The 27,279-nt window shown below is 41.3% G+C and overlaps 1 protein-coding gene across 4 annotated transcripts; it reads left to right on the forward strand.

Annotated features, from left to right (window-relative positions):
• The first annotated feature begins 11 nt into the window (after window positions 1-11).
• Window positions 12-25,650, forward strand: LOC119025723 (disintegrin and metalloproteinase domain-containing protein 23). 4 transcript variants are annotated; one of them, XR_005076909.1, is made up of 27 exons: window positions 12-150; window positions 860-1,077; window positions 1,424-1,500; window positions 5,660-5,723; window positions 6,818-6,900; window positions 7,032-7,095; window positions 8,911-8,983; window positions 9,542-9,609; window positions 9,755-9,820; window positions 10,293-10,361; window positions 12,020-12,186; window positions 12,835-12,919; window positions 13,017-13,104; window positions 14,384-14,435; window positions 15,900-15,999; window positions 16,089-16,160; window positions 16,245-16,331; window positions 16,425-16,505; window positions 16,613-16,663; window positions 16,770-16,833; window positions 16,948-17,053; window positions 18,631-18,750; window positions 18,923-19,091; window positions 20,496-20,607; window positions 20,995-21,085; window positions 21,893-21,983; window positions 23,763-23,819. XR_005076909.1 is itself a non-coding variant. In XM_037109612.1 (26 exons), the coding sequence occupies exons 1-26, from the start codon at window positions 75-77 to the stop codon at window positions 23,806-23,808; spliced, it is 2,349 nt and encodes a 782-aa protein (XP_036965507.1). In that variant the 5' UTR covers window positions 12-74; the 3' UTR covers window positions 23,809-25,650. The 4 variants fall into 4 exon arrangements, 3 of the variants coding, with proteins under 3 accessions (XP_036965507.1, XP_036965506.1, XP_036965509.1); XM_037109612.1 differs by lacking the exon at window positions 21,893-21,983 and having other exon boundaries at window positions 23,763-25,650; XM_037109611.1 differs by lacking the exon at window positions 20,995-21,085 and having other exon boundaries at window positions 23,763-25,650.
• Window positions 25,651-27,279: the final 1,629 nt, after the last annotated feature.

Consider the following 27,279-nt stretch of genomic DNA (forward strand, 5'->3'; position numbering starts at 1 on the left):
CCACGATGGGCCGCCAGCTATTCACTGCGTTGATGTGTTGATATTGAGATATTTTCAGTTATCAAATATGAATCATGCATTTGATATTTCTGGCCACTTTGCTCGTCAGCATCCTTTCGCCCTGGCTTCATCCATCACTAGCGTCATCCGGTACGTATCGCAAGAGCCCGCTGGCTTCTATTTTGTCACTTCAAACTAAATTAAATAGACATTTGAGTTTGTGCGTGTGGCTTAAAAATGACATCTGACGATGAGCTGCAGCTGTACAGCATCGCCTTGTTTTCCACATGAAAGAGAGGGAAGTGTTTCATTTAATATGCGGCGTCTTCAGCGTGATGGTGCATGAGGCAGACCACAGCATCCCAGCATCTTTTGTTCAGCTTTTAAAAGATGATGTGCTCTTTATTATGTATGATAAGCACATTTAAATTAAAAGTCACTGAGAGTCTCTTTGCTCAAGTGCATCATATTATACACCGTTGTTGTCTGTGGGTATATGTATTAGTATTGCATAATGCTCACTGCATTCATCTGTCTGCTGCAGAGTTTTTTTTTTTATTTTTTTTTTTACTTTGCCAATAAGCATATCAAAAGTACCTCTCAGTGAAATGAAGCAATTTATATTCTGTGTTCTAAATCAATTTCACTGCCTTATGTAGCTGTCAGTACACTGTGGGGTATGTAACCAATCTTACCGAACTGTGTCCTGAAGAATCGCAATGAAGCCGCGGCCACTCGCCTCAGTATTATCAATGTGTTTCATGAATAAAGAATGACAGCTGGCTCTTTGTGCATGCGTGTGTGCATGGGGACCGATCGGGTGTTTTTTAATGCCTGTGCGGTGGGTGTTCTCTTGCAGTTTCTCAAGGAGTAGAGGACAAGGTTGAGAGGGACGCAGTGCCAGCCCTGCTGAAGCAACAGGCAACTGCAGCACCTGCTACAGACAACAGTACACGCCATGCAGTAGAGCATGTGATCACCTATCCCTCGCGGTTGATCTACTACCTAAACGAGGATTCGGAGAGTACCTACCATGACCTGGACACCCGGGCCAAGAACCAAGCCACGGAGGGCAAGGTAAGCCAGCATCGAGGGGGGACGGGTGAGGGCGATTGATACTGGGATGCAGTGATTTTTTGCTGTGTGGTCGAGGCTTTGCAGTTTTTAAGTCCATATTGTGCCTTCTTGAACTCCATCTTTAATTTCATTTTGCTGCACATTGTCAGCCCAAAGCAAAGATAACCCATCCCAGGCGAGCCTAATTTTTTAAATAACTGGAGCGATGCCAGAGCGCCCATGCTGAAGGAAGCCTCGCTTCCAGTGTACCCACTGCACATTACCATCTGCCATTTATCCGCCACATCTGTTATTTGTCCACATCTAGTTGCTTCATCTGCAGTGACAGTTTTTCTTTCCAATACAGGCGGTCCACCTCGCCCAAGCCAGTTTCCAGTTAGAGGCATTTGGCACCAGGTTCGTTCTGGATCTTGCGTTGAACAAGTAAGTCCTCCTCATCTCACTGAACATGAAGCTAACATGATTTATTTCATTGCTAGTCAGCCACTGTGGTTATCAAAGGAATATTGTGGCTGTAGATCTCTTCGCAGTTAACCGTAATGGCTTTACCAGAGGGCTACTTCTGCTTTGGTCTCAGTCAGATTTGGAGACAAGATTGTGATATAATTATATCAAAATTATGTTGTATATCTATAACAGTGTCAAAAGTTAGCACCACCCATAGGGTCTCAGCAGCCACGACCAATAGAGCAACATGCTGACAAGAACAGAATTTCATTTTAATCACTACTAACTCCTTGACCGGTGTTTGAACTACCAGTGAGAGCCATTTGTGTGCCTCAACAGTATCTCCCATCGAGGTCATATTGACAGTAATGTGTGGATTGCCTGAAAATTGCAGATATCTTTACTCATCCTGAGGTTAAAGAGAAGATGTGTAAACATCGCTCAAACATTTCTGTTAGAACAAATTCTCACTCACTCTGGAAGGTACAAAGAATTGTAAGAATCAATCAAAGGAAAATATGTGATTTCGGGTTTAATTTCTTAATGCAAGGCTTTTTAGCTTTAATAATTTAAACCTAGGGCGGATGTCAACTAAATGTGCAATGCAAGTGTTTTATTCTTTAAGGGAACATTGAACAAGAAGAGAATCAATTAAACACTGGATTGCAGAAAGTCACAAAATCACAGTCAGAGGGGAAAACTCTGATTGCTGTGCACCATTCAGGAGAAATCCAGAAGCAAATGAGCCAGATTGTTGTTATATGCTCCAACTCATATCCTAAACATGATCAGTGTGAGAAGTGATCCTCTAGTTATACTACATTAATGGACTACATGTTTTTGATGACATAGCATGAAGCATAATTTGAGTGACTGCTGAGCAGAGATGCATTTAACATCATTACGTGGTTTGAACATAAAAAAGGGAACTGTGGAAGTCTGGCATTAAAATTTACCAGAACCAGCTGTGGATGTATCCGTGAGTAAGCAATGTGTCATAGCTGAATCCAAAAATGACAACACTTGCGATTCCCATCTGTGGACGGCTGTTTGTAAATGATATGTACTATTATATGTTAGGTCAGTGATTAATGCAGCAGCATCCGTCTAAAAGAATGTAATCAGCCAAACTGTATTTCAGCACTGGTTGCCAGATTCCTCTAAGTGCTAGAAGCTGTCTGAGTTCAGCTGCCAGACTAGAGACAAACGGTTTGACCAAATGATTTGGAAAACCTCAGTCTCAATCTTTAATGAGGTTTAATTGCTTTGCATCATACGAAGCAGATAGACAGTTATCCCGTTTGGAGACACGAGGCTCCGGACACTCAATGATATTGATTCGCTCCCTTCACAAAGTAGCCGGTCTACATATGTGAAGGCTTAATGTGCATGTGAACAAGGACTTTGAAATGCTAATTGAATTACAGGTCCCTTAATGTAATTCAAGACTGGATTCTGTAATGAAATATTGTAATATTGCCGTCTACACGGCTGAGTGCTCTTAGAAGTTAAGACTTGGATTTTTCCGTGGTTGGATTGTTAGTCATTGTACTGGTATTCAGTTTCTGGTTAGCAGCCCACTGCATTCCCGTCTAACAATGCAAAAAAAAAAAAAAAAAAACCACCAACGAGGGAGTGTCACGAACCTGGGTGGTAAATATATTTAAGTGTCATAAGTACAAATAAAAGTACATTCTGATACATTTACATGTATGTTCATGCTGTATACTATGGGTCAACTGATCATCACAACTGATTATCAGCCAGGCTATTATCGGATATGACACTCAGCATTTTTCTGACTATAGGAATTCATATCAATTAACTAAAAGATGCACCACCTTGGCTCTGATGCAGTATGCAACTAGTGTAACTAGAAACTAAATTATCAATAAAATGTATCGAGTATCGAGTTGATTGAGGACATTCTTATTTAATTACTTTATCTAATGACGAATAACCAGCCATGTTCTTTGCAGTCTGAGCATCATTTCAATGCCACCGTCGAAAGTGCAGATTTATGCAGCCATGTGCAATTACATTAATGTGTCTCTCAAGGTCAGATGATATAGGAGATTATGATCAATTTGCTGTAAAGCACCATGTTGTTTGGAGACCACATATCTGACTGGGTTTACTGAAGAGTTGACGCTTGTGTGTCAGGAAGGCCAAATAGAGAGTCATCACCTGCTGTGGTATCTTGATATATTCTGTTTGTCTTCACTTGGTTCTAAATTTTATATATTCAGTGTGGTTTTGTGAAAGTTCAAAAAGGCAGAGGTGACTGTTGTCATGTGTTAGTATGTGGCATAAGTAGTGTAGAGACAGATAAGCGTCTTGTCCAGCTCACACAATCTCATCATGTCTAACAGATGTCTCGTCCTTCCCGTTGTCGGACATAATACAACCGGAACTTTTCACAGGAGCAGCAGAGAGGCTTGGAAGTGTGACCTTGATTCGCAGCTGTTTGCGCGTACCGTAGGTTATCTGTGAGATACATGAGCTAACTCCGGTGTGTGCCTTTTTTTGTGTGAGAACAGGGGTTTGAATTCTGCTTGGTGTTGTAGCTGCGACAGTACTGATCTAAATATAGATAGGTCTGCAACCTGCCAATAGGTGCTACTTTATGTGCTCACCTCTCTGACTGCAAAGTAGGAAAGTAGTTTTTTTTAACCCTGACAAGATTTTTTTTTTCTATTGAGTTGGACCTTCTTCAGAGTATCTCCGTTTATTTAGACTCAGATCAGATCATTTCTGTATGTTAGAGGTAGATAACGCCATGTGTCACTACAGGATTCAGAGCTACATTTGATCTGGCGCCAGACGTGAGAACCTCCTGCAGTTTTTTGGTCCTTCCTCTCTGCCTCGCCTCTGTATCCCTTTTCTCTGCTGCTGCTGCTGCTGCATTGTGGCACTCAATCTCCTGTGGGCTGAGAGACCTCGGGGCAGGACTCCCTTCTCATGGTCCTCACACACTTTCACAGCTCTCACAGACATCACACACACATGCACACACGCACATACACACACACACACACACACACACACACACATACACACACACACACACACAAACATTGCGATACACTCGCATTCCAGTGCTTTACCCCATCATGCACTGCAATGCTGTCCACCGTACACACGCACACACACTCATACAAACACCAGTGCACTCTAGCGTGGCCCACTCTCCTCGCCCTGCCTCATCTGGCAGGCTATAAATAGCCCCTCACTCAGGAATCTCTCACAGACGCCGCTCATGCCTCCCCTCATAATGCTGCACTTCCTGCTTGCATGCAGCCGAGCATCACTCATAAATGTCACACTTCTTGTGTCATAAGACAGATCCATCATGACTGTCTTTTTTTTTTTTTTTTTTTGTGCTGCGACGCCAGAGAGGAGGATGCTTTTGATTTGCAAGGTTACTCAGAAAAAAAAGCGCCATTGTGGCAGAAATCCCTTGAAGTCAGCTGTCAGCTAACAGATTGAGTGTGTGGAACGGGTGAGGGACGCTGACTCAGACAGCGGGAAACTGCCGGGAGGACTGTTGTGTTCAAGGTGAAGCCGAGGCCTCACTATCACTTATCACATTAGGCTTTCATTGGCAGCTTTCAGATCAAGTTAGTTGTTTCTGTTCCTGTTATGTGTACTGTTTCTCAACCACTGATCTGATTTTGGGAGATATAAGGAAGAACCGCTCATGTAAAATGCAGTTTCAGTTTGCACTTTGCAAAATTAGTGTGCAGCTTTGCTGTTTGCATCTTGTATACGACCATATTTATTTACATATTTTTGAAAGATTTCTTACTCCACCAAATGTGGTTTGTTTGAGCGGCCTCTGCCTGTGATGATTAATTATCCTCAGAAGTAAATGCATCATAATTTTTCCAGAGGGCAGGCAACATTTAACATCTCCGCTGTACTTCTGGGATGCCACGAGAGTGTTTGTGCAGGCTAATCCAGGCACACAGCGGTGATGAGTATTCTTGTTTGAACGCCAACCAAAGCTTTGCTCACCGCTAGTTCAAAACCACAACGTGTGAGTCAGAGAAAGCAAAAACAGACAGACTCTTGCTTTTATTGTCACTGCATCACATCCTCCCACCCTAACCAGCTTAAATCTCTCTTTTCACAGTGACTTGCTGTCTTCAGATTATGTTGAGATCCACTATGAGGGAGGAAAGCCCGTTCTGTCAAAGGTAACGTCTTCTATAGTCGTGACTAAAAATGCGATGCATCTGTCTTGTTCTGGTGGAGGCTGGTTCTGCATTTCTGTTAGCTGGTACAATGCATCCGGCTGTTTTTTATTTTGTACAGTCATGCACATTGTCTGTGAAGCACAGATATGCTTTGTCTCATCTTCGGGAAATAGGCTTTGAAACAAAAAAAACCAAAACAAAAAGGGACAGGCTGAGAGTTCCTGTAAATCAGTTTGCATGCTATCTGTCATTGCCAGGATTTCTTGTAATCAAATTAACACTGCGACTGTCATGTGTCATCCAAACTACTGCTGCTACATCCAGGAAATGTTCTTTGCAGCTGAGAAAAAGAACAAAATGTACAAGAAGAAGAGTGATGAGATAGATAGATAGATAGATAGATAGATAGATAGATAGATAGATAGATAGATAGATAGATAGATAGATAGATAGATAGATAGATAGATAGATAGTGATGAAAAGTGTATGATTGTTAGAGAGCAGGAAATATAGAGGAGGTAGAGAAGGGGGGACAGGTTGGGAATGAGGAATGGCTTCTGCTGCTGCTGCTGCTGATTCAGGCTGGGCTGGGCTGGGCTGGGCTGGGCATACTGTAGCTGAATCAGCAGGGTTTTGCTCCCCTGCATCCTCCTGCTGGAGCTCTGGTCACGTGACGAGGGAGAGAAAGCCCTCTGCAGTATCAGTGCAGCGTAGGATGGGTGAAGCGAGAATGAGGGAGAGCGATTGAGGGAGCGTGGGGGGGTGAGAATGTCCTCTGCTCACCCTGGATCTGACAGCTGAGTCACAGATAGTGCCAGGACCCACCTTTGCGATGCATTAACTGCACATCTTAACGAGCACCAACCCCCTACAGAAACGCATTGCATATATACCAAAATCGGCATCTGTGAGACAAGCTGTTACCTCCCCGGAGATGTAAGCAGATTCTAACACATGATAATTAAGGAAGAAATATGACACATTCACCATGTTATGTTGAATGTGAGAGATCTGTTGACGTATGCACAGTGGTGTGTGATATGGCTGGTGTTTTGCTGTGTGTTCTGCACTGGCACTGTGTCTTCTTCCCTCAGGGCGGTGAGCACTGTTACTACCACGGCCAGGTGAGAGGGAACGAGAACTCCCGTGCGGCCTTATCTACCTGCAACGGGCTGCAGTAAGTGAACGGCAGAGTTTGTGTATAAACCTCGCCGTGTTCAGAATATCTGTGGATACACTCGTCTCTCTTTCTATTGACTCAGTATCGACTGTCTTCTCTCTCTTTTCTTCCCTCTCTCTGCCCGGCAGTGGGATGTTTGATGATGGAGTCTATATGTATCTAATTGAGCCCTTACAGCAGACTCATTCAATCGTAAGTTATTCCTGTCGCCCAGAGGAACAATATTGTATCACACAAAGGTTTTGTCCTGCTACTAATGTCGCATCACCTTCACCACGTATGCACAACTCCCTCTGCTGTTACTGCTGTTTACATGCTCACCTCAGGAAATCCTATCTGCCAATGAGATGAGATAATGAAGCATGTCTGGAGTGAAATCTAACATGTTGGATGGATGGCTTATGTTCTAGTATACTCTGTTTTGGAGATTGTTTTAAGGTTTCATTGATTTTATAACTGAAGACACTATTATATTAATATTGGTATTTGTAGTAGGGCTGAGCAGTATGGTTGAAAAAAGTATCAAGATACTATTGTCAAACCTCTTGTATATGAAAGAAATGGTCTTGGCCATCACCAGTCGTAAAATCACAACATGTCATGTTTTATGGTATAGATAAATGAGGTACTGTGAGCTTCAGAACTGCACAGACTAGCTGTTTTCAGTGTTCGTGCTAAGCTACAGTAAGTTAACCTTTTGCTGGGGGTACATTCATATTAAGCAGAAAGACATGAGAGTGTTATCGATCTTCTCATCCAGCTCTCAGGAAGAGAGCAAACAATGATGTTTCTTAAAACAGTTCAATATTATTTGTCCGCATCTGTTTAATATTCAGTACACGAAAGCCGTGTTTCCACCAAAGCTCTTTTGGTATAGTACCCTTTGAATCTGTACTTAACTTGTAATTAATGTACCTAAACTTTATATCTGTTTTGTGCAAACAGTACTCTTTATCTGTGCTGGATTGTTACCAGAGCTTGTTCAATTTTCCAGCAGTTAGGAAACAGGCTTAACTCTTGAGAGGCTGATGCATTTATTAGCTGACATATTGTGAAGTTTTCTGTACATTAATGTCAGATTGGCAACATCTACAAACCACTACACCTTCTCTCTTCTGCTCTCTTTGCATTCACTGTCTCTCTTCTGCCACTCTCTCCCTCTTGTTTAACCACACATTCTCTTCACACAGCACACACTTGTGGTTGTTTATTGCAAGTAAACTAGTGAAAACGCTGCAGGCAGCACGACAGAAGACTGCTGACAAAATGAGTTTTGGAAATTTGACAACAGAGTGCAGACGGCAAGATGACTGTTTGTTCCAATTAACCAATCAGCAATCAGCAGTGTTTTAAGTCCGCTTTAGTATAGGATCAGTATGCTAGGCAGTGGCGTGCACAGACTTTTTGAAGGGCAGGGGTGAAAAAGAAGGGCACTTTAGCGTGCGTTTTAGCTCCCAAGAGGGCACTTTGGCGCACATTTTGGCTCCCAAGAGGGCACTTTAGCATGTGTTTAGGTTCCCAAGAGGGCACTTTAGCACATTCTTGGCTCCCAAGAGGGTAGTTTATCATCTTTTAACCAGCCAATGGCGCAGTTTAGTATGTTTTGCCAACCATGAGGGCATTTTAGCACACTTTTTAGGCTCCAAAGAGGGCACTTTAGCACACGTTTTGGCTCCCAAGGGGGCACTTTAGCGCACGTTTTGGCTCCCAGGAGGGCACTTTAGCGCACGTTTTGGCTCCCAGGAGGGCATTTTAGCACACATTTTTCAACAAAGGGGCCTCGATGGGGGGCCCCCCATCCACAACGAAGAAAGGCAAAAATAACCGTTGTAATAAGTTATAAACTGAACAGAACTGTGCAGTGGAAACTAAGTTTTGACATGCTATATGACACGAAAGTTGAATCTTTACACATTTTTTAGTGAGCACTGTCCTTCACAAGTGTCAGTGCCTTCCCATGACGGATCCTGTTCAATATTTTAACACTTGTTTGCCTCACCCGTGCAGGATACAGCTGCAAGGCCACACAAATTAAGAAGAACAGCCACACTTGACTGGAACGATGATTCAGAGGAACCGGGTAAGGGTTTCCATCAGTGTTGTCCACCCTCTTACATAACCCCCTTCATCAGTCTGCCACCTATGACCATCACCACACCTCTCTTGTCCCTGACATTGCCTACCTCCTAGTATATCCATCACAAAGCACTGAAGGATGTCCGCAAGTAGTGAATCATGTGGTTGTAGCAATGGAGCTTTAACTAGTCAGTGGTCAAAACAACACAATTTTGATAGTTTTGATTAGTCAGAAAGTGAAAACAACTGTGGAATCAAGTGGAGGTAATGGTAGAGTGTTAAGATTGATGGGCTAAGTTGCATTTACTTTATTTTTATAACGCACAAGATGTTCTCTTGCTCTGATGTCTGTCGATCTTTTTGCCAAGTTCAGTGTCTGCTTCAGTGGTATTATTAAGCAACACAATACTTAATGGGAAATTCTGGGAAACAATTTTATTTTATATTCTGGGTAAAGACAACACAAGACAAACACATCCCTGTGGGGAGAGGGGCATATCCGGTTGTAAATTCTTAATAAGTGTGTTGAAGTGTCATTCGTTTCTTCTGTGTGTGTTCACAGTCGAGGAGGAGCAGCTCTTCTCGGAGCTCGATGACTTGTCCTGGCTGAAGCGCAGGAAAAAGCGAGCTGTAAGTCCCTGAACGCACTTCTTTATGTTGTAATGCAATAAACTTGAGTTCACCCACCCCTTGGATTCTGATAAACATTTTGAAGGACAAACTTCATAATGGGACTGTTGAAAGAAAACTTCTAATGGTGGTTTTTATTTTACAGATGCCTCGCAGTGTTTTTGAGGAGATGAAGTATTTGGAGATCATGATTGTCAGTGACCACAGCATGGTATGTGTTCTTACTCAAAGCAGCAACAACAACAGATCATCAGCTTTCACTGTCTTTAATCAGTTCATACTGGTTTACTGGTAATTTGTCAAATATATATCTGAAAACTCATTAATATTTCCTACATACTCTGCATTTCATCCCACAAGAGGGAGATAAGATGCGATGAGATGAGATAAGATGAGATAAGCTAAGTTACTCCTTTATTAGTCCCACAACTGGGATATTTGCATTATTAAAGAAGCAAAGGGAATAGCAGAAATAGAGAGCATCGGTTAAAACCAGTAATAAGTGGAAAATAAAATAAAAATAAACTCCAAAGATATTTATGCAATTGCCCAATTGTATGAAAATATTTACACCATTGCATATTTACAGTAGATTCTGAAATTGTCTGTTGGCATGTTGAGCCAGCATCATCAAATCATTGCAGCTTATACATGTATATCTTTGTTTTTCTTTATATGTGCAGTATAAACGACACAAGACCAAGCAGCACACAAGGAATTTTGCCAAGTCGGTGGTGAATCTTGTGGATGCTGTAAGTAACCCTTTGAGAACTGTATAGTATGTGGTTTGTTGATCCATTTCAGAATTAACACTCATACAGTTCTTTTTTTTTTTCGTTTTGTCATTAGCCACTCTAGCACTGTTTGTCTAGAAAAGGCAATGTCGGTGGGTCTGTCCACCAATTTGACTTAGTCTTCAAGTAACTCAACAACTGCCAGGTGGATTGCCATCAAATGCTGTACAGACAAGCATGGTCTCCAGAGGATGAATCCTAATGAATCTGGTGATCCCATGACTCTTCATCTAGTGAAACCAGCAGGTCAAAAGTCAAATTTTGGTACAACCAATCAATTTCCCTATAAAAGACAAACTTTTCCTCTAATGCCACTAGCAACAACAAGTTAGTTGGGTTTGTCTCTTTTCTTTAGCGCTAAGCAGTAAATGATAGCATGCTAACATTTGAACTTTAAACTTTCCTACTAGAATAAGTAGATTGGAAGGCCAGGCAAAGTCCTATTTGTAAACACAGGGCAAATTCAACAACCCCTAACTTCTTGACGAAGCAGTTGTCTTACAGCACACAACGATGGCAGCACACATGAGGAGGCGGTAGGAGACTTCAGTATTTATATTAGGGAAGTGGATAGAATATTTAGACAGTGTAGATTTATCGTGCTAAAATATTACTTTGGTAAATCTTAAGCCTACCCATAGAAATAGTTCTTGAGTTAAAGTCATGAAGTATCTGATTTTAAATGTACTTAACTATAAAAGTAAAAGTAAATGATACAGACATTTAAAATGTATTTATATACTGTGTACTAGGGTTCAAATGATTATCAGTCTGACCGATTATCAGATCTAATATTCAGCATTGTTATTGAAATCGTTGCTGTTAAAAGTAACTAAAGTGATCAAATAAATTAAGTGTAAGTAAATTGTACTGCCTCCAAGTACTTAAGTAGAATTCTTGAGTAAAGGTACTTAGCTACATTCCATCACTGTATTTAGATACTTTCCCAAGTATAAAATAAAATAAGATAAAACATGTAATGGCGCCTGTTACTGCATGTGTGGTTATTCCTACTTTGTTTTGTTTATATATGCAACGAGGCTAGACTGCTGAGGGTTTATTTGTGTGCACACTCGCTAAGGAAACATCCGCTTGTTATGGTCGGTCGTGTTTTTTGTTTACGTTTACGGCATCATGCACCTGGAACGCTTAGAGGTCGGAGGTTGGGGATTTTATCTGGGAAATTCCAGCCTCTGACTTTGACTGCAACAAACCATTGGTTATGTTTCTTGCGGTTTGAAGGCTGAGTACAGCTGACTGTAACTGTTCGTCCGTGATAATGCAGCCCATATGTTGCTTATGTGCATAAGATACAAGACAAGAGGCATTATTAAAAATATCCTTGCAGTGTGTGTAAAGCTGAAAATCTCTTCATGTGTCTTAATGGCGACTGTAATCGTCATTTGGCCCATGGATCACATGTATTAACACTGCCCTGTTCCTCCTTTATCCCAGTGTGCTGCGACCCCTCATCTGCCCTCCTCAGACAGAACAGATTCAATCTCACACCCAGTGTTGCTCTCCTCTCCCTGTGCTGTTGCTTCTACGTCTCTCTGCTCGTCTCTCTCTCTCTGTCTTTCTTTATTCCTCCCATTCACTTTGCACTTCAATGGCAGGTCTTCAAAGAGCAACTGCATACACGTGTGGTGCTCGTTGCCGTGGAGATCTGGACAGACAAGGATCACATCCCCATCAGCGTGCGGCCACTGGAGATGCTGCGGGATTTCGCCAAGTACCGGCAGCAGAGCATCAAACACCACGCTGACGCTGTGCACCTCATCTCGTAAGTTTATTTAAACTAAATCTGTTTCTTTCATGCTTTGATGCGTCTGCTTTATTAATGTGGAAAATCTTTCATTTTTAGCCAAGATTAAAGCTTTAATTCTCTTTCATATCTCAGATTTTTCTCTGATGGTTGTGTAATTTGTTTTTTTAAATAAAAGAAAACCAAATATCATGAACTATTGAAGTACCATTTAAATATCCATCTGTGTTTAAGTTCATTTTGTTATTGTCATTCTTTTGTTGCACCTCATTCCTCCTGGGTGCCATTGTTTCATTGCTATTGAGTAGTATGTTTTTTGTACTCTGCTCTGTGTAATCATAGCCTCGAGTCAATAAAAATATTGACCTGAATCTGCGATTCAACCACCAGAGACCTACAGTGTGTAGGCTGGATGCAATAAACATAACTGCTGCATAAAATAACTGACCAAGATCCAAGTTTGACATCATTTTTAGGCATGCTTTGACCTTGTTCCTATAATATTCTCTCTGTATGCTTTTGCAAGTTCATGGTACATGTGGCTTGCAGCTGCAGCTACCTTTGTTTAAAACAGCACTGTGAATATTCACATCCACTTTTTGACCCTTCTAATCCTCTGTGATTTTTTTTATCAGTGTCTACCTCTGTCTTCCATCATTCTTGTAGGAATGTGACCTTCCACTACCGCAGAAGCAGCGCAGCATACTTTGGAGGGATGTGTTCTTCGAGTCGTGGAGTAGGGGTCAATGAGGTCTGTCTAACATGGAGCGTCACTCTGTCCACGCATATCAAAGTGTGTGTCTGTGTGACTGCAGCTGAATAATCCCTGGTTTCTGCTGTGTTCACAGTATGGCAACAGCTTGGCCATGGCGGGGTCTCTATCCCAGAGTCTGGCTCAGAACCTGGGTATCCAGTGGGACCCTGCATCCAAGAGAAGTATACATGAAAACACATGTTATCTCATATTCTCTGCAAAAAGCACAACAAATAACAGGAATACATGTTTTTTCTGCTTACCCCTAGTTGTATCTGGCCATGCAGATAGTTTTCCCACAGTGGTGGAGTTAGTGCACAGGCAGAAAACCCACAGGTGACAGAGGAAGAGGCAGACAGGCAATAGTGGGAGAGAGGGGTATGACATAGCACACAGGAGCCAGCTGGAATCAAAATGGCCAAAGATGCAGCCATGTTAATAGTCTTTCATGAAAGGCACTCCATGTATCTATTTTCTTGTTGAAAGCATGTACTGAATTTTAAATTAGTTTTATCCCTGTTTTTTAGATTGCAGCTGATTTTTTTTCATTCTTTTTATTTGAAGATTAAAGATTAGTTGTTTGGTAAATAAAATGTCAGAAAATGATGAAAAATCAGTGTTTGTTTGTCAAAGCCCAAGAGAAGCATCAGAAATGTAATTACCTCTCATTTGTATCGGCGTTACAGCAGATATTTTAAAACTGAAGTGTATAAACCAAAGCTGTTGGCATGGCTAGATACAGTTCCTCTGGGCTCCAGTAGGATAATATGTAGTTATTGTGTGTTGTGTTCACTTGCCCTTAAAAATTCACGGTTACATGAAATCAACCAACTTAAAGTTCTAAATGGCCTGAATACAAGATGGTACAATTTTCTATAAATTGCATTTGAAAAGCTGGGGTTGTCTTAGATTTCTGGTCCAGGGGCTTAAATGTCTTTAACATAGCAGATGGAGCCTACAAAACAAAAAAAGATGCCTTCTGATGGGATCAAACTGTCTCTTGTCAACTCTTATCTGTGCCAGAAGTGACAGATGGAGAAACACAGTGATTGTCTTGGAGAATGTGGTCCAAAAGTAGACTTAGCTGAGTCAGACTGGAGAGGGATTTATGCCATTAGTTTTCAGATCATATTTTTATCACAGTGCTTAATGAGGCAAAGTCAGAGTCTTAACGGCTGCCATGTTTGAAGACTGCAAGCTCAACCATCAGAGAGATTCTTTATAAAGTCCCAGAACTGGCAGCACTTGATAGAGGATTGTGTGTACGTCATTGAGAAAGTGCAGGGATTTTAGTTCTAGCTGAAAGGCTTTCAAAATCACGTGCTAAATCTGGTGATTGACTGGTGAATCTTTTTGAGATGATTAAGTGGAAACAATTCAGGTCAACATATTTTATTTGAATAGTTTTTCTTCTGTTCATTTCCTCTGTCGTTTTTTCTCTTCTCTCTTTCCCATTTGCAGAGGAATGTGGTTGTGTTGAGACGTGGACTGGATGCATAATGGAGGACACGGGGTAATGTCCAACACACTCTCTCTCTCTTTCACACACACACACACACACACACACACACACACACACACACACACACACACACACACAGCGTGAGAAGAGAATCAGTGGAACAATTGCTGCAGTTAAACAGTCTGATGTTATCACGAAGGCATTTGATTGCTGCTTTATCAGTAATTAATTTATTCTGTTCACTCTTCAGACGTAACTGGTTGTGTTTTTGTCTATTCCCATTGGCATTTCGTGTTTTTATTGGCGCTCAATTGGGGGCATGTAACACTGGCAGATACTGGCAAATAAATCTTAATTTGGCATAATTAGAATTTGTAGTGACCCTATCACTTAACTGTGATAATATTATGGCAATATTCTCAAAGTGTATGTGCTTTAAAAGTCTTGTTGTAGGCAGTAATGGCAGTTACAAGATGTTTTTGCATCAGATTGCGAGCTGTCAGGAGATGTTACACATATAAACAAGTCGTAATATTGTCCTGTAGGAGGCTTTTCAATTCTATTTTGTGAGTCCTTGAGAAAAAGTACTGTATTTAATTTAAAAGTGCAATATGTAAGAAGTTGTCATCTGTCACATTCATAGTCAAAACAAATAAGGGACAGCATATTATTTGAGTAACTGGTTACTGCTGCTAACTGTAGCTGTTCTTAGCAGATAGTGCAGTTAGCAGTTTGGACTGTGTTGTTAATGTTAACTCCACACGAGCCTTGGAACGGGACAAGGCTAGCTGGTTGACATGCTTACTTCAGTAGATATTTCTGCAATACAATACACTGACATCATTATGTCAAAACTGGTATTTATTCACACTCTGTTGAAAATGTTGGCAAACTTTTCAAGATTTCTTACTGAATTTTGCAGGAGCCTTATTATGCATTATTACTTTGTTTCTTTTTTCTTCAGTGTTTTATATAGTATATGTTTATGTAAAAGGTCTGAAAAGTAAAAGTCAAAAGGTCAATGTACGTGCCAGCTGGAGGTCCTCTCTCCCACAGGAAATACTCCTCCTGGGCAGGCCTTTAATCCTTTAATTTCAGTCAGAGGGGTGATACAGGACAGTATGAGAAAACTGATCTGTTTTTTTAGCTCTACAGCATGTAAAAGCTATTCTACTAGTAACCTAAAACAAAATTCTGAACCTGAATAGAACATAATATGGCTCCTTTAATAGAACCGTCAGAAATCTTGTCTCATTAGTGCGAAGAATTTGTAAAGGTATAAAGTAAACAGTAAAAGACAGCAGCGAGAGTAGTTAGTCATAATAAGCTTGAGAAATACACAAAGTGTAATAAAACCCCACAGAAGTGGAAAAACAAAGATTGTGGGAGTCTCTGCTGTCACACCAGCAGCTCATCACAAACACGGCTCCCCGCAGCATTGTGAACCATGCTTCCATCCTCATCGGACAACACTTTTTTTCTGGTTAATTATCACCCAGTATTCTCTCTCTTCAGGGTCCAACACCCACGGAGATTCTCGAAATGCAGCATCACAGACTACAAAGAGTTCCTTCTGAAAGGTGGAGGCTCGTGTCTGTTTAACAGGCCCACCAAGGTAAGTGTCTCACAGCTCCACACGTCACAGCTGTCATGAGTCACACATCACGCTGCTCTGTCATTTACCCTCCCGTCTTCTTCTGGCAGCTGTTCGAGCCGACAGAATGTGGTAACGGATTTGTAGAGGTGGGAGAGGAGTGTGACTGCGGAGCGAGAGCAGTGAGTGTCTTTGACTTCAGGAAGTCTGTTTGTTGAGGTCTGTTTGTTCAGACGGATGAGACTCCTTCGCTGTTTGTTTTACAGGAGTGCTACAAGGAATGCTGCAAAAAGTGTTCCCTCGCCAATGGGGCGCACTGCAGCGACGGCCCATGCTGCAATAACACGTGTCTGGTATGAGTTGGGTCTTTTCTGGAGAGTTTTATAACACAAAAAATGTACCTCGGAGACCTTAATTTAGACTTTTCTGCTTTCTTTTCTTGCCAGTTCTATCCACGAGGTTACAGTTGCCGTTACGCTGTGAATGACTGTGACATCTCAGAGACCTGCTCCGGGGATTCTGGACAGGTGTTCTTGAGTTGCATTTTTACTTTTTCTTGCTCCAGACTGTTCATTTTTTGCATATTGAAGATAATACAAATGTTTGTTTTTTTTATGTTTGTGACTATCTGCAGTGCCCTCCCAATCTTCATAAACAAGATGGTTACCTCTGTCAGGTGAACCAGGTATGCAGGCTGATGACTTGTAAAAATGTGTTGGTCCAAAAAGAGCAGTGACGCATCGGCAAAACAGCTGACTGAAGGAGTATTTTCTCTCTTTTTCTCTCTGAAGGGCCGCTGCTACAATGGAGAATGCAAGACAAGAGAGAACCAGTGTAAATACATCTGGGGATCAAGTAAGATTTATATTTCTTTGATTCTAGGAGTATCATCACAAAAAGATGCTAAATAAAAAGCGAGGTTTTTTCGTAGTCTGGCTGTGCAGCTCTCCTCTCCTCTCTCTTCCTCAGAATCTGGAGGCTCGGAGAAGTTCTGCTATGAGAAGCTGAACACGGAGGGCACAGAGAAAGGCAACTGTGGAAAGGATGGAGACAAATGGATCCAGTGTAGCAAACAGTGAGTTTGACAGGACATGAACTGTGGTATTTCCACTATGCATGTCAGCACAACAGTGCTTTCTGTTTCTACATAACAGCTGGGCTTTGGTTCTTCCCGATCATCTTTTATTCCTAACAATGGAAGACATTCAAATTGTTTGAAGCCAACCAACAGAGGGCAACAAAGGGCACACACTGTCCTAAAAGCATTTTGATGTATTTTAAGAGCAGGATGCTGAACCCCAAGATGCCAGCCATTAACTGAAAGTCATTCACTGAGCTCGTATGCCAGAAAAGGTTTTGTTTGATCTTTATGCGGCAAACTCCCTAGTAGTGCCCATGGATCTCAGCTTAGAGACTTTGCATTGTGATGACACGCACATAAAAAAAGCTGTCAAGGCTCTGGAGATGTTTTGGAGCAATACTTTACTGTGTTTGAAGTTGGAAGTTTCCCGTCAATGTTTTTTGCAACAGTTTTTATGCCACCAAAGGCCGGGACAGACATGTGTATCATTCTTGAGTCAGTACAATTGGATGCACTGATTGGCTCTTGGCAGTCAAAGAAAGAAAGGACAGCATTTTTAGACAAATATAAACTAGAATAAAATCATGATGTGGTGACATTTTGTATCCAAAAGGTCGAACAGTGACCATTAGGTAACAGAAATCTTGGGTGCCCACCGTGAAAATATGCTGAAAATGGAATTTTACATTTCTTTAGGTTCTATTCTCTGTATTTCTTGTATCAGAACATTGTGATTATGCTCAGGTTTAGGTAACCTTGTTGGCTTGTAATAATGCCACCTTCTTCCTCTTCCCTTCCTGAAGTGAAAGTGTGTTAATAAGTGCATAAAGTGAATGTTTGGTACACATGTCAACAACAGACTGCTAACATTATATCCTGGTGACTGGGCTGTTGTGTTTCTCTCAATCTAATAGACAAACAGCAGTAGTCCACTCTAAGATCATTGGATTTGCTGATACTGAGCTTCAGGTGATTGTCGTTGTTGTTGTGACGAAGCTCTTTATCAATCCTCTGTACTCCTCTGTAAAATTAGACTCCCGGCAAAGACAGCATGTTTCTTACTAGAAATTATTCACTCGAATCACACGTGCAATTCCTCAAAGTCTTCACTGCATTATTGAGCGTGGACAGACATGGATGTAAACTGGAATTTGACTGTTGCATGGAGTTGCATACAATGATGAGGTGTAAATTCTTGGAAAGTTGCATTATTGCATTTTGTCAGCAAGGCCAACATGATTCCAGCTGTCTTAATACATCCATGTTTAAAGTCAGGGCCATATTTTGAACATTCGAACTCTTTCTTCAACTGCTAAATTGAATGGCCTATCATGAAGGAGCCATCAAGTCAAGTCAGTTTATTTACACATTTAAAAACTATGAATATTCAGCAAGAGCTTTACAAAGAAATACAAAATACATTTAAGTGTCTAAAATGAAAAAGTTAAAGGATGAGTCTGAAGAGGATAGGGATTTAAATGTGATAGTTGGGGAAGATCTAACAAGTCAAAATGTGTATTAAGTGGAAGATTGGAAGATCTGTACAGATTTGTCTTTGTTGTCTTTTCCAGTGATGTGTTCTGTGGTTACCTTTTGTGTACCAACATTGGTCGGAACCCACGCATTGGTATAATGAAAGGAGAAATTACTCCAGCTTCCTTCAACCATCAGGGCAGGCTGGTAGACTGCAGGTAAAAACATGTTTACTACAAAATAAGACCTGTTCAAGTCATGGAAACGTATAGAATGTCACATTTGGTTTAATCTTCCTTTTTGTGAGTTTTTATTCCCTCCTCCTCTCCCCACCTCTCCTCTGTCCTTCATGTTTCTCCACCTTTCCTCCCCTCCATGCTTTCCTCACAGTGGTGGACATGTCCTTCTGGATGATGAGACTGATTTAGGCTACGTGGAGGATGGAACCCCCTGTGGGCCGTCGATGATGTGCCTTGACCGCAAGTGTCTGCCCATCCAGTCACTCAACATGAGCACTTGTCCTACTGGACCTAATGGACAGGTGTGCTCTGCCCATGGGGTGAGTCCTGCTGTAATCTAACCCATCATGTAAGCTTTGCCCTTTAGTGTTTGCTTGGGACATCACTTAAATAAGGCTGTACAATAAATAATAGACAGGAGCTTCAGTCAGACTAACAACAAAAAATGATAGAATACCAAAAATAAAATAAAATGTGTTTAAATGCTTAAAAACAAGTATTAAAGTAAGTTGAGATATTCCTAAAAGGACTTGCACTTGGACACAGGTGTGTCTCTGTGTGCTGCTACACTGCCATGATGTCACGTGTGGGAGCTTTTCAGAGTACAATGGAACGCAGCATAAATGCGACAATAAGAGATTGGGGGGTTTAAATTGTCCTGCCCCTGTAACCAAGTAAAAAGGGAGTGATGTAACTATCAATCAAATACAGTGTGTACATGCAGTTCTTAGAGGAGGTCTAATCAGGACACGTAAGTGAAAACACCTGTGTGACTTTATAGAAAATGCCTGTCACATATGAGCAGGCTTCTCCTGCCTGGCTGTGCTTCCTCAATTATCGGTACATTAAATGCTAAAATGAAAAAACTGTTTTTGGGTAACAACTTTTTTTTCCACAGAATATTTGTTACATGTATTAATACACGATGCAGTGTGTGGTACAGTGCTTTTCCTTCTGTCAGCACTAATAATATTTGCTGTGAGAAAAGCTTATTGGACTCCAGCCCTTTCAGTTTATTGGTTCCAGTCATTGTTGTCTAATTCAATTAGTTAGCGACTCCACGGTTAGCATTGTTTGCACAATTACTTCCATCTGTACAAAGCTGTCTGTGTGAAAAATTCTATTGTAGAGCTGTGATATAATTAACCCAGATCAGTTTCCACAATTGTGTCTTTATCTTTATACAGTGTTTGATCATCTTTACACTGCAGTAAGTGTCTATGTGGTAGCCTGTCTTAAAGGTCTAGTGTGTAGGATTTTTGGGGATCTATTGGCAGAAATGAAATATAATATACATAATCAGTTTGTAATCACCTGAAATTAAGCATTGTTATGTTTTTGTTACCTTAGAATGAGACTTTTATATTTACAGAGGAAGAAGAGTCTGCCATGTTGCACTGCCATGTTTCTACAGTAGCCCAGAACAGACAAATCAAACACCGACTCTGTAGAGGGTCATTTTTCAGCCACAGTAAGGGAGGGTGAGGCGAGGGCTGCTCAGTTGTTTCCCATCAGCAGTCACCCCAGTAAATGGCATTAAATCCTACACATTGGACCTTTAACTGTGGATGAGGCATAACCTTCTATAAATACCTGATGTGAAGACAGCTGGGAATGTTGCCAGTGGAGATAGTTGCCAAAAAGTACCTCGGTGTGTCAGCATCTTTATTTACAGCTCTTACGTTCCCCTCGTCACCTCATCTATTTCTGTCTGATCTGTACAGGTGTGCAACAATGAAGCCACATGCACGTGTGACACCACCTGGGCGGGGACAGACTGTAGCATGCCTGACCCGCCTAAAGAGCCTGAGGTCGATCAGGACGAAGGACCCAAGGGTCGGTTTCCACCCCTTTCCCCCTCTCTGGCACCTGATAGAATGAATAACACACTTTTTTTTCGCACACTCAATTAACGATTTTAACTATTTACCGAATGTTCTGCAATATTACTATGTCATTCTCAGTCGACACAGATTCTTAGCCGTGAGTTTCCCAGGTGTACTGACGTCGTAAAGACTGAAGGAGAACATAAGAGTGTTACATTTTGTTGACTTGATTGTGTGTACACCTGACACTTTGACCACAGGGGGACAGGGAGGTGGTTTAAGGGGGACGGGGAGCGTCACAGAGGGAATGGTGCCACTTCATCCATGACTCTTGAAGCAGAAGCCTGCTGTTTGTTTTTGACAGGGTGGTAATAATGCTCCTTTTCCCTCTGCACAGTGAGCGTGGCCACTAACAGGCTGATAGGGGCAGTAGCAGGGACCATTCTGGCCCTGGGGGTGATTTTTGGAGGCACAGGGTGGGGAATAGAGTAAGCATCTTTAACCCTTTCACAGCTCTTCCTCTCATAGTGGTGCCTCAGTGTGCGGGCGGTCTCGTGAGCCGGCCTGAGCCCGTGTGTGCGTCCCGGTGGCTTTGTGTTTTCTTGTGTGTTGGTGATGACCATATAATTGTCATGTGATTGGATGTTTTCAGTGTCGTGTGATTGATTGATGGATTCCTCCTCCTCCTCCTCCTCCTCCTCCTCCTCTCCTGCCACTTCCTGTTGTTCCCCATTATTACAAGCCTCTTTCTTCATCCTCCCCTCTTCTTCTTTTCTTTCTCTGATTCTTAGTCGTTATGTGGTTGCTCCCGTGATCCTCTCCTTTCTGGGGCATGTGGGGCATTTAGATGGAAAAACAGTCCTGAGAAGTGTCCAGTTAGTGACGTGGCTTGTCAGTCCTGTCAGTGGTAGGCTGTGTGGTGACTGGGACCCCTAAAAAACATTTTTCCACTGCTCATACTACAGGCCACATACACACAAATATCAGCTGTCAATCTCTGTTTAGTGACGGACACCCAGGGTCTAGTCTTGTGCACAACTTTAAGAGACAAACCACTGATAATCACTACCTCAGCTCATACATTTAAATATTCCCAGGGCCTCTACCTCATTATCTTCACACTAACAGGGGCTGGAAAAGCATGCAAAAACCTCAGATTCAGTCATTTTACTGTAATAGTATACTTCTGGTTATGTTTTCTGTTCCATGTGAAATCGTCATTGTATAGTTACATGTTATTTTACACAGTAAGTGAGTATAGAAACTCATGTCTTTTTCCCCATAACCCTTTACAGGTCCTAGTGCCACCAATCTAATAATAGGCTCCATCGCCGGAGCCATCCTTGTGGCTGCCATAGTGCTGGGGGGGACTGGATGGGGCTTTAAGTAAGCAACACGCCGCATGCCTCTCCTGCTCTAACTCTAGCATCCCTGCTGCTTCTAGACACCAGGGTTTGAGCTCCTGCTACAGAATATGGACCCTTAGGATTAATGATAAACAAACGATAACGAAGAAGATGTGGATGATGTCCAAGGGTGTAGCTGTGTAAAGGGTGATTTGGAGAGACTGCAGGGGTAATCTGTGGATCTGTAGCAGAACCTCAAACTGATTGGACGGGCAGAGCTCAATGCTTGACATGCATGCTCAGATAACAGAGGGGAAAGAAGACTTAGTTAACAGCTAAATGGTTAAATGTATAATTGTGTTAATACGTTTATATGTTATTTCCCCTCTGAAATCCAAAAATAGACCTCTAACATATCAGTGTAGCCAGGGAACGTACTCTATTGTACAAAAGATTGTGTTAAACAAGTTCCAACCTACCGCTGATTAGCCTGCTGTCTTGAGCAACAGGGGTGTTACACATCTAAATAGGCCTAAGGAGTAACTGAGAGATTACAATCCTGCAGCCACCAAAGCATGCCAGATAGCAAAGCATCATGATTGTCACCAAAACAGAACAATAACAAGTTGAGAAAAAAAACAGACTACAAAACGAAACATTTCTGCATGTTGACTTGTTTGATTTGGAGTATGTCAGTTCATTGCACAAAGGCTGAGCCAAACCTGCAGTGATTTGGTCCAGGGGTTTGTCGTGCTCTCATCACTTCCATAATCTTTTTCTCAATCCATTACTGTTTTGAGGGTGAGACTTTAAATGAAGTAGTGAGAGCGCCAGAGAGAGAGAGAGAGAGAGCGAGAGAGAGAAAGAGAGAGAGGGGGAGAGAGCCAGGACCTTATTGTTGGCCGCAGCCTTTGTGCCATGGCTGGCCGCGCCCGCCTTCGATGGCCAGTCTCCGCCCTAGAGCAGAGCAGGACTCTCGGACCCGCCCACACCAGCTGCCATTGCTGCCTGCTTCACAGACCTGGTACAGACACGGCGCACTGCACTGCATGAACCACGCACAGCAATAGTGCCACCTTCAACTGGCCTACTATTGGAACAGGTGCATGACAGAGTGATAGAAGCCCCACAACAAGCCACAGTACGGGGAGGTTATGCATCACTCCTGTTGTCGTTGTTGTCCCACTGTTGTGGTAGTAGTTATTGTTGCTGCTGCTGCCGCTGTGGTTGTTGTTTATGTGGTTGTGTCCTCTTTCCCTCCTCTATAGAGTGTATATTTTATGCTAGCTCTTTCCTCCCAGATGGTTATGTTTTGAGTGGAACTAATGTCTTTTCCCATCAAAACTGGTAATGAGACGTGTCTCCTACACTTCTTCATCTTGTCAACTGATGTTGCACGCACGAGAAGAGGATGGCAACAGAGGATGTTTATATTCATAGACCTTCAAAATTCAGGCTTCATTCTTTCGCTCGATAAACTGGGTGAAAGTTTGGCTTTCGGTCACTCCCTTTAATGCTCAGTGTCTCAAATTCAAAGTGGAATGTATCCTAAACATAATAATCTCTCGTCATGAATGGGGATGTTAAGGCTTGTGAATATAAATATCTCTGACTGCTTCAAACATGGACCAGCCTTTCCTCACTTTAATGTCTTCAGCTTTTTAAAGTGCTCAAAAAACACTCTTGAATATGACAATAGTAAATTGTTTATGGCATTAAAACTGGAGAGATGAGTGTGGTTGCTTGTCCAGGTTGCTCTAGTTGTGTTACAGATGTACTTATGACACACGCTGACTTCTGTTTCTTGTCTCCTCATAAGAAATGTGAAGAAACGGAGGTATGACCCCAACGCCACAGCCATTTAACCCAAGGAGAGCTGGCAAATCACAGACGGACTCCTCCAAGGCTTCCTTAGTTGGCTACCTGACAGCTGGACTGCACTTATTGCTGCTGATCTTTGGCATTAGATTTACTTGAACAAAGACATAGTGGACATTTTAATAAATTCCATCGTAGTTACATTAGAAACGCAGCCTTTTCAACTCCACCTCCACCCATATAACAAACCCACAACCCCCGACACCCTGATCTCTAGAGTGACAGATCTCCTCTTCCATTCTTTAGTGCCAGTGCACAGGCGTTCAGGCGGAATCCACACCACTCTCTCACCTGGCATGATTATCCGCACAAAGCGTGCTGCTTGCTGGCCCCCCTGGCATGAAGAGCCCTCTCTGCAGGGCTCTGCATGGCTACGAAAGCTATGACTATACCGCAAAAAAACATACAAAGAGAAAAAAAAAATGATTTAACTAAGGCGGCGGAGAGCCTGGTTAAACAACAAACACAGTGGAGAGCCGGTTAAAGCTCCTATAGTTCACGTTTAGGTGCTATAGACGACTAAGGAGGCTGCATGTGAGGACCCATAAGGGACCGTGTATTTCACACAGTGAATGCACGCAAACAAAATTGTACATAAACAAAGAGTTCAGGTTTGGTATTAACAGCATTTTACAAGAACATAAATTGCTTTTGTTTTTTTTGTTTTTTATCTTAGCATGTTGTATAGCGGGTGTTTTTGGCAATGTTATCATAAAAAAATGTAAAGAATAAAAAAATGGTGATTTGGGCCGAAATTGTCATCGCACGCTGCACAGCCTCCAGGTCAAAGGTTAGAAGACAGAGCAGCTGTGGTGTCGAGGAGAAGCATGTCAGTTCTAGAGGGATTCAGACTGATATCGCGTCAGATTAACGTCACAAGATTCCCCCCCTTCCCCTCCCGAAGTATCTTCAACAGTGACTCAAAAGCCAAAGAACCAATCACATGAACATATGGATGTTGTTGCACACAGAGCACTTTCCCCCCCCTCTGTCTGCAGCCAGTGGTGCCTCTCCTTCTGCTGAGGGCATGAAGTCTGTCCACGCAGGCGCTCACCTGTCCAGCCAGGTCTCACGTAACAGTCCTCATCAACACCCACTATACCGGCTTAAAACCTTTTTGCTCTCATAAACTCTTAGTAGAAAATCAAGTTCTCGAGCTCTACTGGAAACGCTGCATGCAATCACTATAGTGGGCTTATAATTCTATAGGCTATGGCAGTCCCCAAAATCTGCAAGAAAAATACGCTACAAAAGATAGGTGCATGTCAACAACAACAAAAAAAAAAACATTTAACTTTTATTTACTATGCAAAGAGAGATATTGCACAAAAGTATGGGTAATAATGATATCAGTGTAGACACGGAATTACTAAAACTCTTGCTAATCAGCTACTCTTTTTGTATTTGGCCACACCCACGTCTCGTTTCACTTCGCTTCAACGTACGCAAACTATGGATGGACAAATAATAAAAAGAACTGAAGTAATATTTCCAACGAAAAGCGAGAGAGCACCCTTTTACATTTGTGGAACTGAAAAAAATAATAAAAAATCATTTTTGTGTGTTTTTCATCTGATCTGATATTTTTAATCACACACATGCACAAACACGTACACAAACACACTGTTATGGTGCCTGTGCATATTGAGGCCTGAACAGTTTCCTTGTGCAGGGCTATTATTTTCCAGTCCAGCTGATAGTTGGTGTGTTCCAGGTGCTGCCATAGCACTGGCATCGTTGTAATCCTCCATGTTACTCATCGTCTGGTGTCCCTCTCTCACTGCATTATGTACAGTTGGACCGATGAATAAACTACTGACAAATTTTAACTTAGCGTGTCTGTGTTTTGTTTTTTGTTTTTTTTGTTTTTTTGTTTTTTTTTACTGACAAACCATCACTAAAAGGATTTTATCTAACTGACATTTAACAGAAATTCACTGGAGCTGACTGCACGATAGACTTTAATATTCTTTCTAAGACAAATGTAAAGTTACATCTTAATTGTAAACATTAGTGAAGACAACAACTTATATATGTATTCGTCAAATACATTTCTGCACTTCATATGGTACCCTGGTATCATTATTTTCATCCTTTTTTTTTGGACTGTTTTAGAGAGGTGTTAATTAAACTGTGTTGCATTACAGCCTACAGAGAGGACTTCTGGTATTAAATCGACCACCTCTGATATAAAAAGGATGAACAAAACAAGAGCACTGTATGTTCTCAGTTACTTTAGCTACCAAAGTAAACATTTATGCTACTTTTAGCTATTCAAACAGTTAATACATCACTTTTAGATAACTTTTTATACTCTTTATCAAGTCAGTTACTTTTAGCTTTACATGGTTTATTCCTTACGTAGAGCTAAACCATTAATGGTAGCTACTTACGTCAAGCTAATGAACTATTTGAACTGTTTGTCTATTACTTTTATCTATGTGAAACACTTACTTTCAGCTATTCAAGCTGTTACGTGCTACATATTTCTACTATAAATTTTAGTTCCAAAGAGAGTGTATGCCTTATTTTGAGATAAACAGTTTATGCATTAATTAGTTAGCCTGCTTACTTTTGACTAATGAACTCTTGCGCTTTTTTCGACTGCTTCTTCGTTAATTATTTGAACTATTTATTCACTTTTAGCTTTTTCAGCCATTTAGATGTTATTTTTACATTACTTTCAGCTAACTCACTATCTGAATATGTACTTACTATTTACATTAACAAACTATTAATCCATCACTTTTAGGTAACTTTTTCTACTCTTTATCATGCCAATTAATCATTTATTCCTTACTTTAAGCTAGACCGTTGATGTTAGCTACTTACTTTTAGCTAACAAACTATTTGAGTTGTCTGTCCATTACTTTTAGCCAACAATTTGAAATATTTAGGATTCTTTTGACTATTCAAAATGTTAGTCCATCACTTTATATGTTGAGTATTTCTACTGTTCTTACTTATTGCTTTTTAGCATCTGAACAGTTTATCCATGTTTTTTTGTTGTCTAAATGGCTTATAAATCACTTCTAACTATTCATTAAACATTTATCCATAACATTTAGCTAACCGAGCCGACTTTTAGCTAACAAACCATTAAAACATGTACTACAGCTGTTATTATCACTTTAACGTGCTATTTATACTGTTTGCTTAGAGCTAGTTACCTTTTTTTCTTCCTCATAGCTAATTATTTCAACAATTTATCATACACTTTATGCTAATGGTAACTATCTGACTGGTTGATCTATTAGTTTTAGCTATTTGTTAGCTTCCCTGCTCACATATGCTTTTGTACAGACTCTCAGTTGCTATATAAAGTGTTCAAATGTTACATCTGACTCAATATGTATGTATATTTTGTCTTTAAATCACATTGTAAAGCATATTTCTCAAAGTCACTTAAACTATTATTACTCAGCCATCTTTCCCCTTAGGCCCCCCATGGCAGTTGC

The sequence above is a fragment of the Acanthopagrus latus genome, chromosome 9, assembly GCF_904848185.1.
Source record: "Acanthopagrus latus isolate v.2019 chromosome 9, fAcaLat1.1, whole genome shotgun sequence".
Lineage (NCBI taxonomy): Eukaryota > Metazoa > Chordata > Actinopteri > Spariformes > Sparidae > Acanthopagrus > Acanthopagrus latus.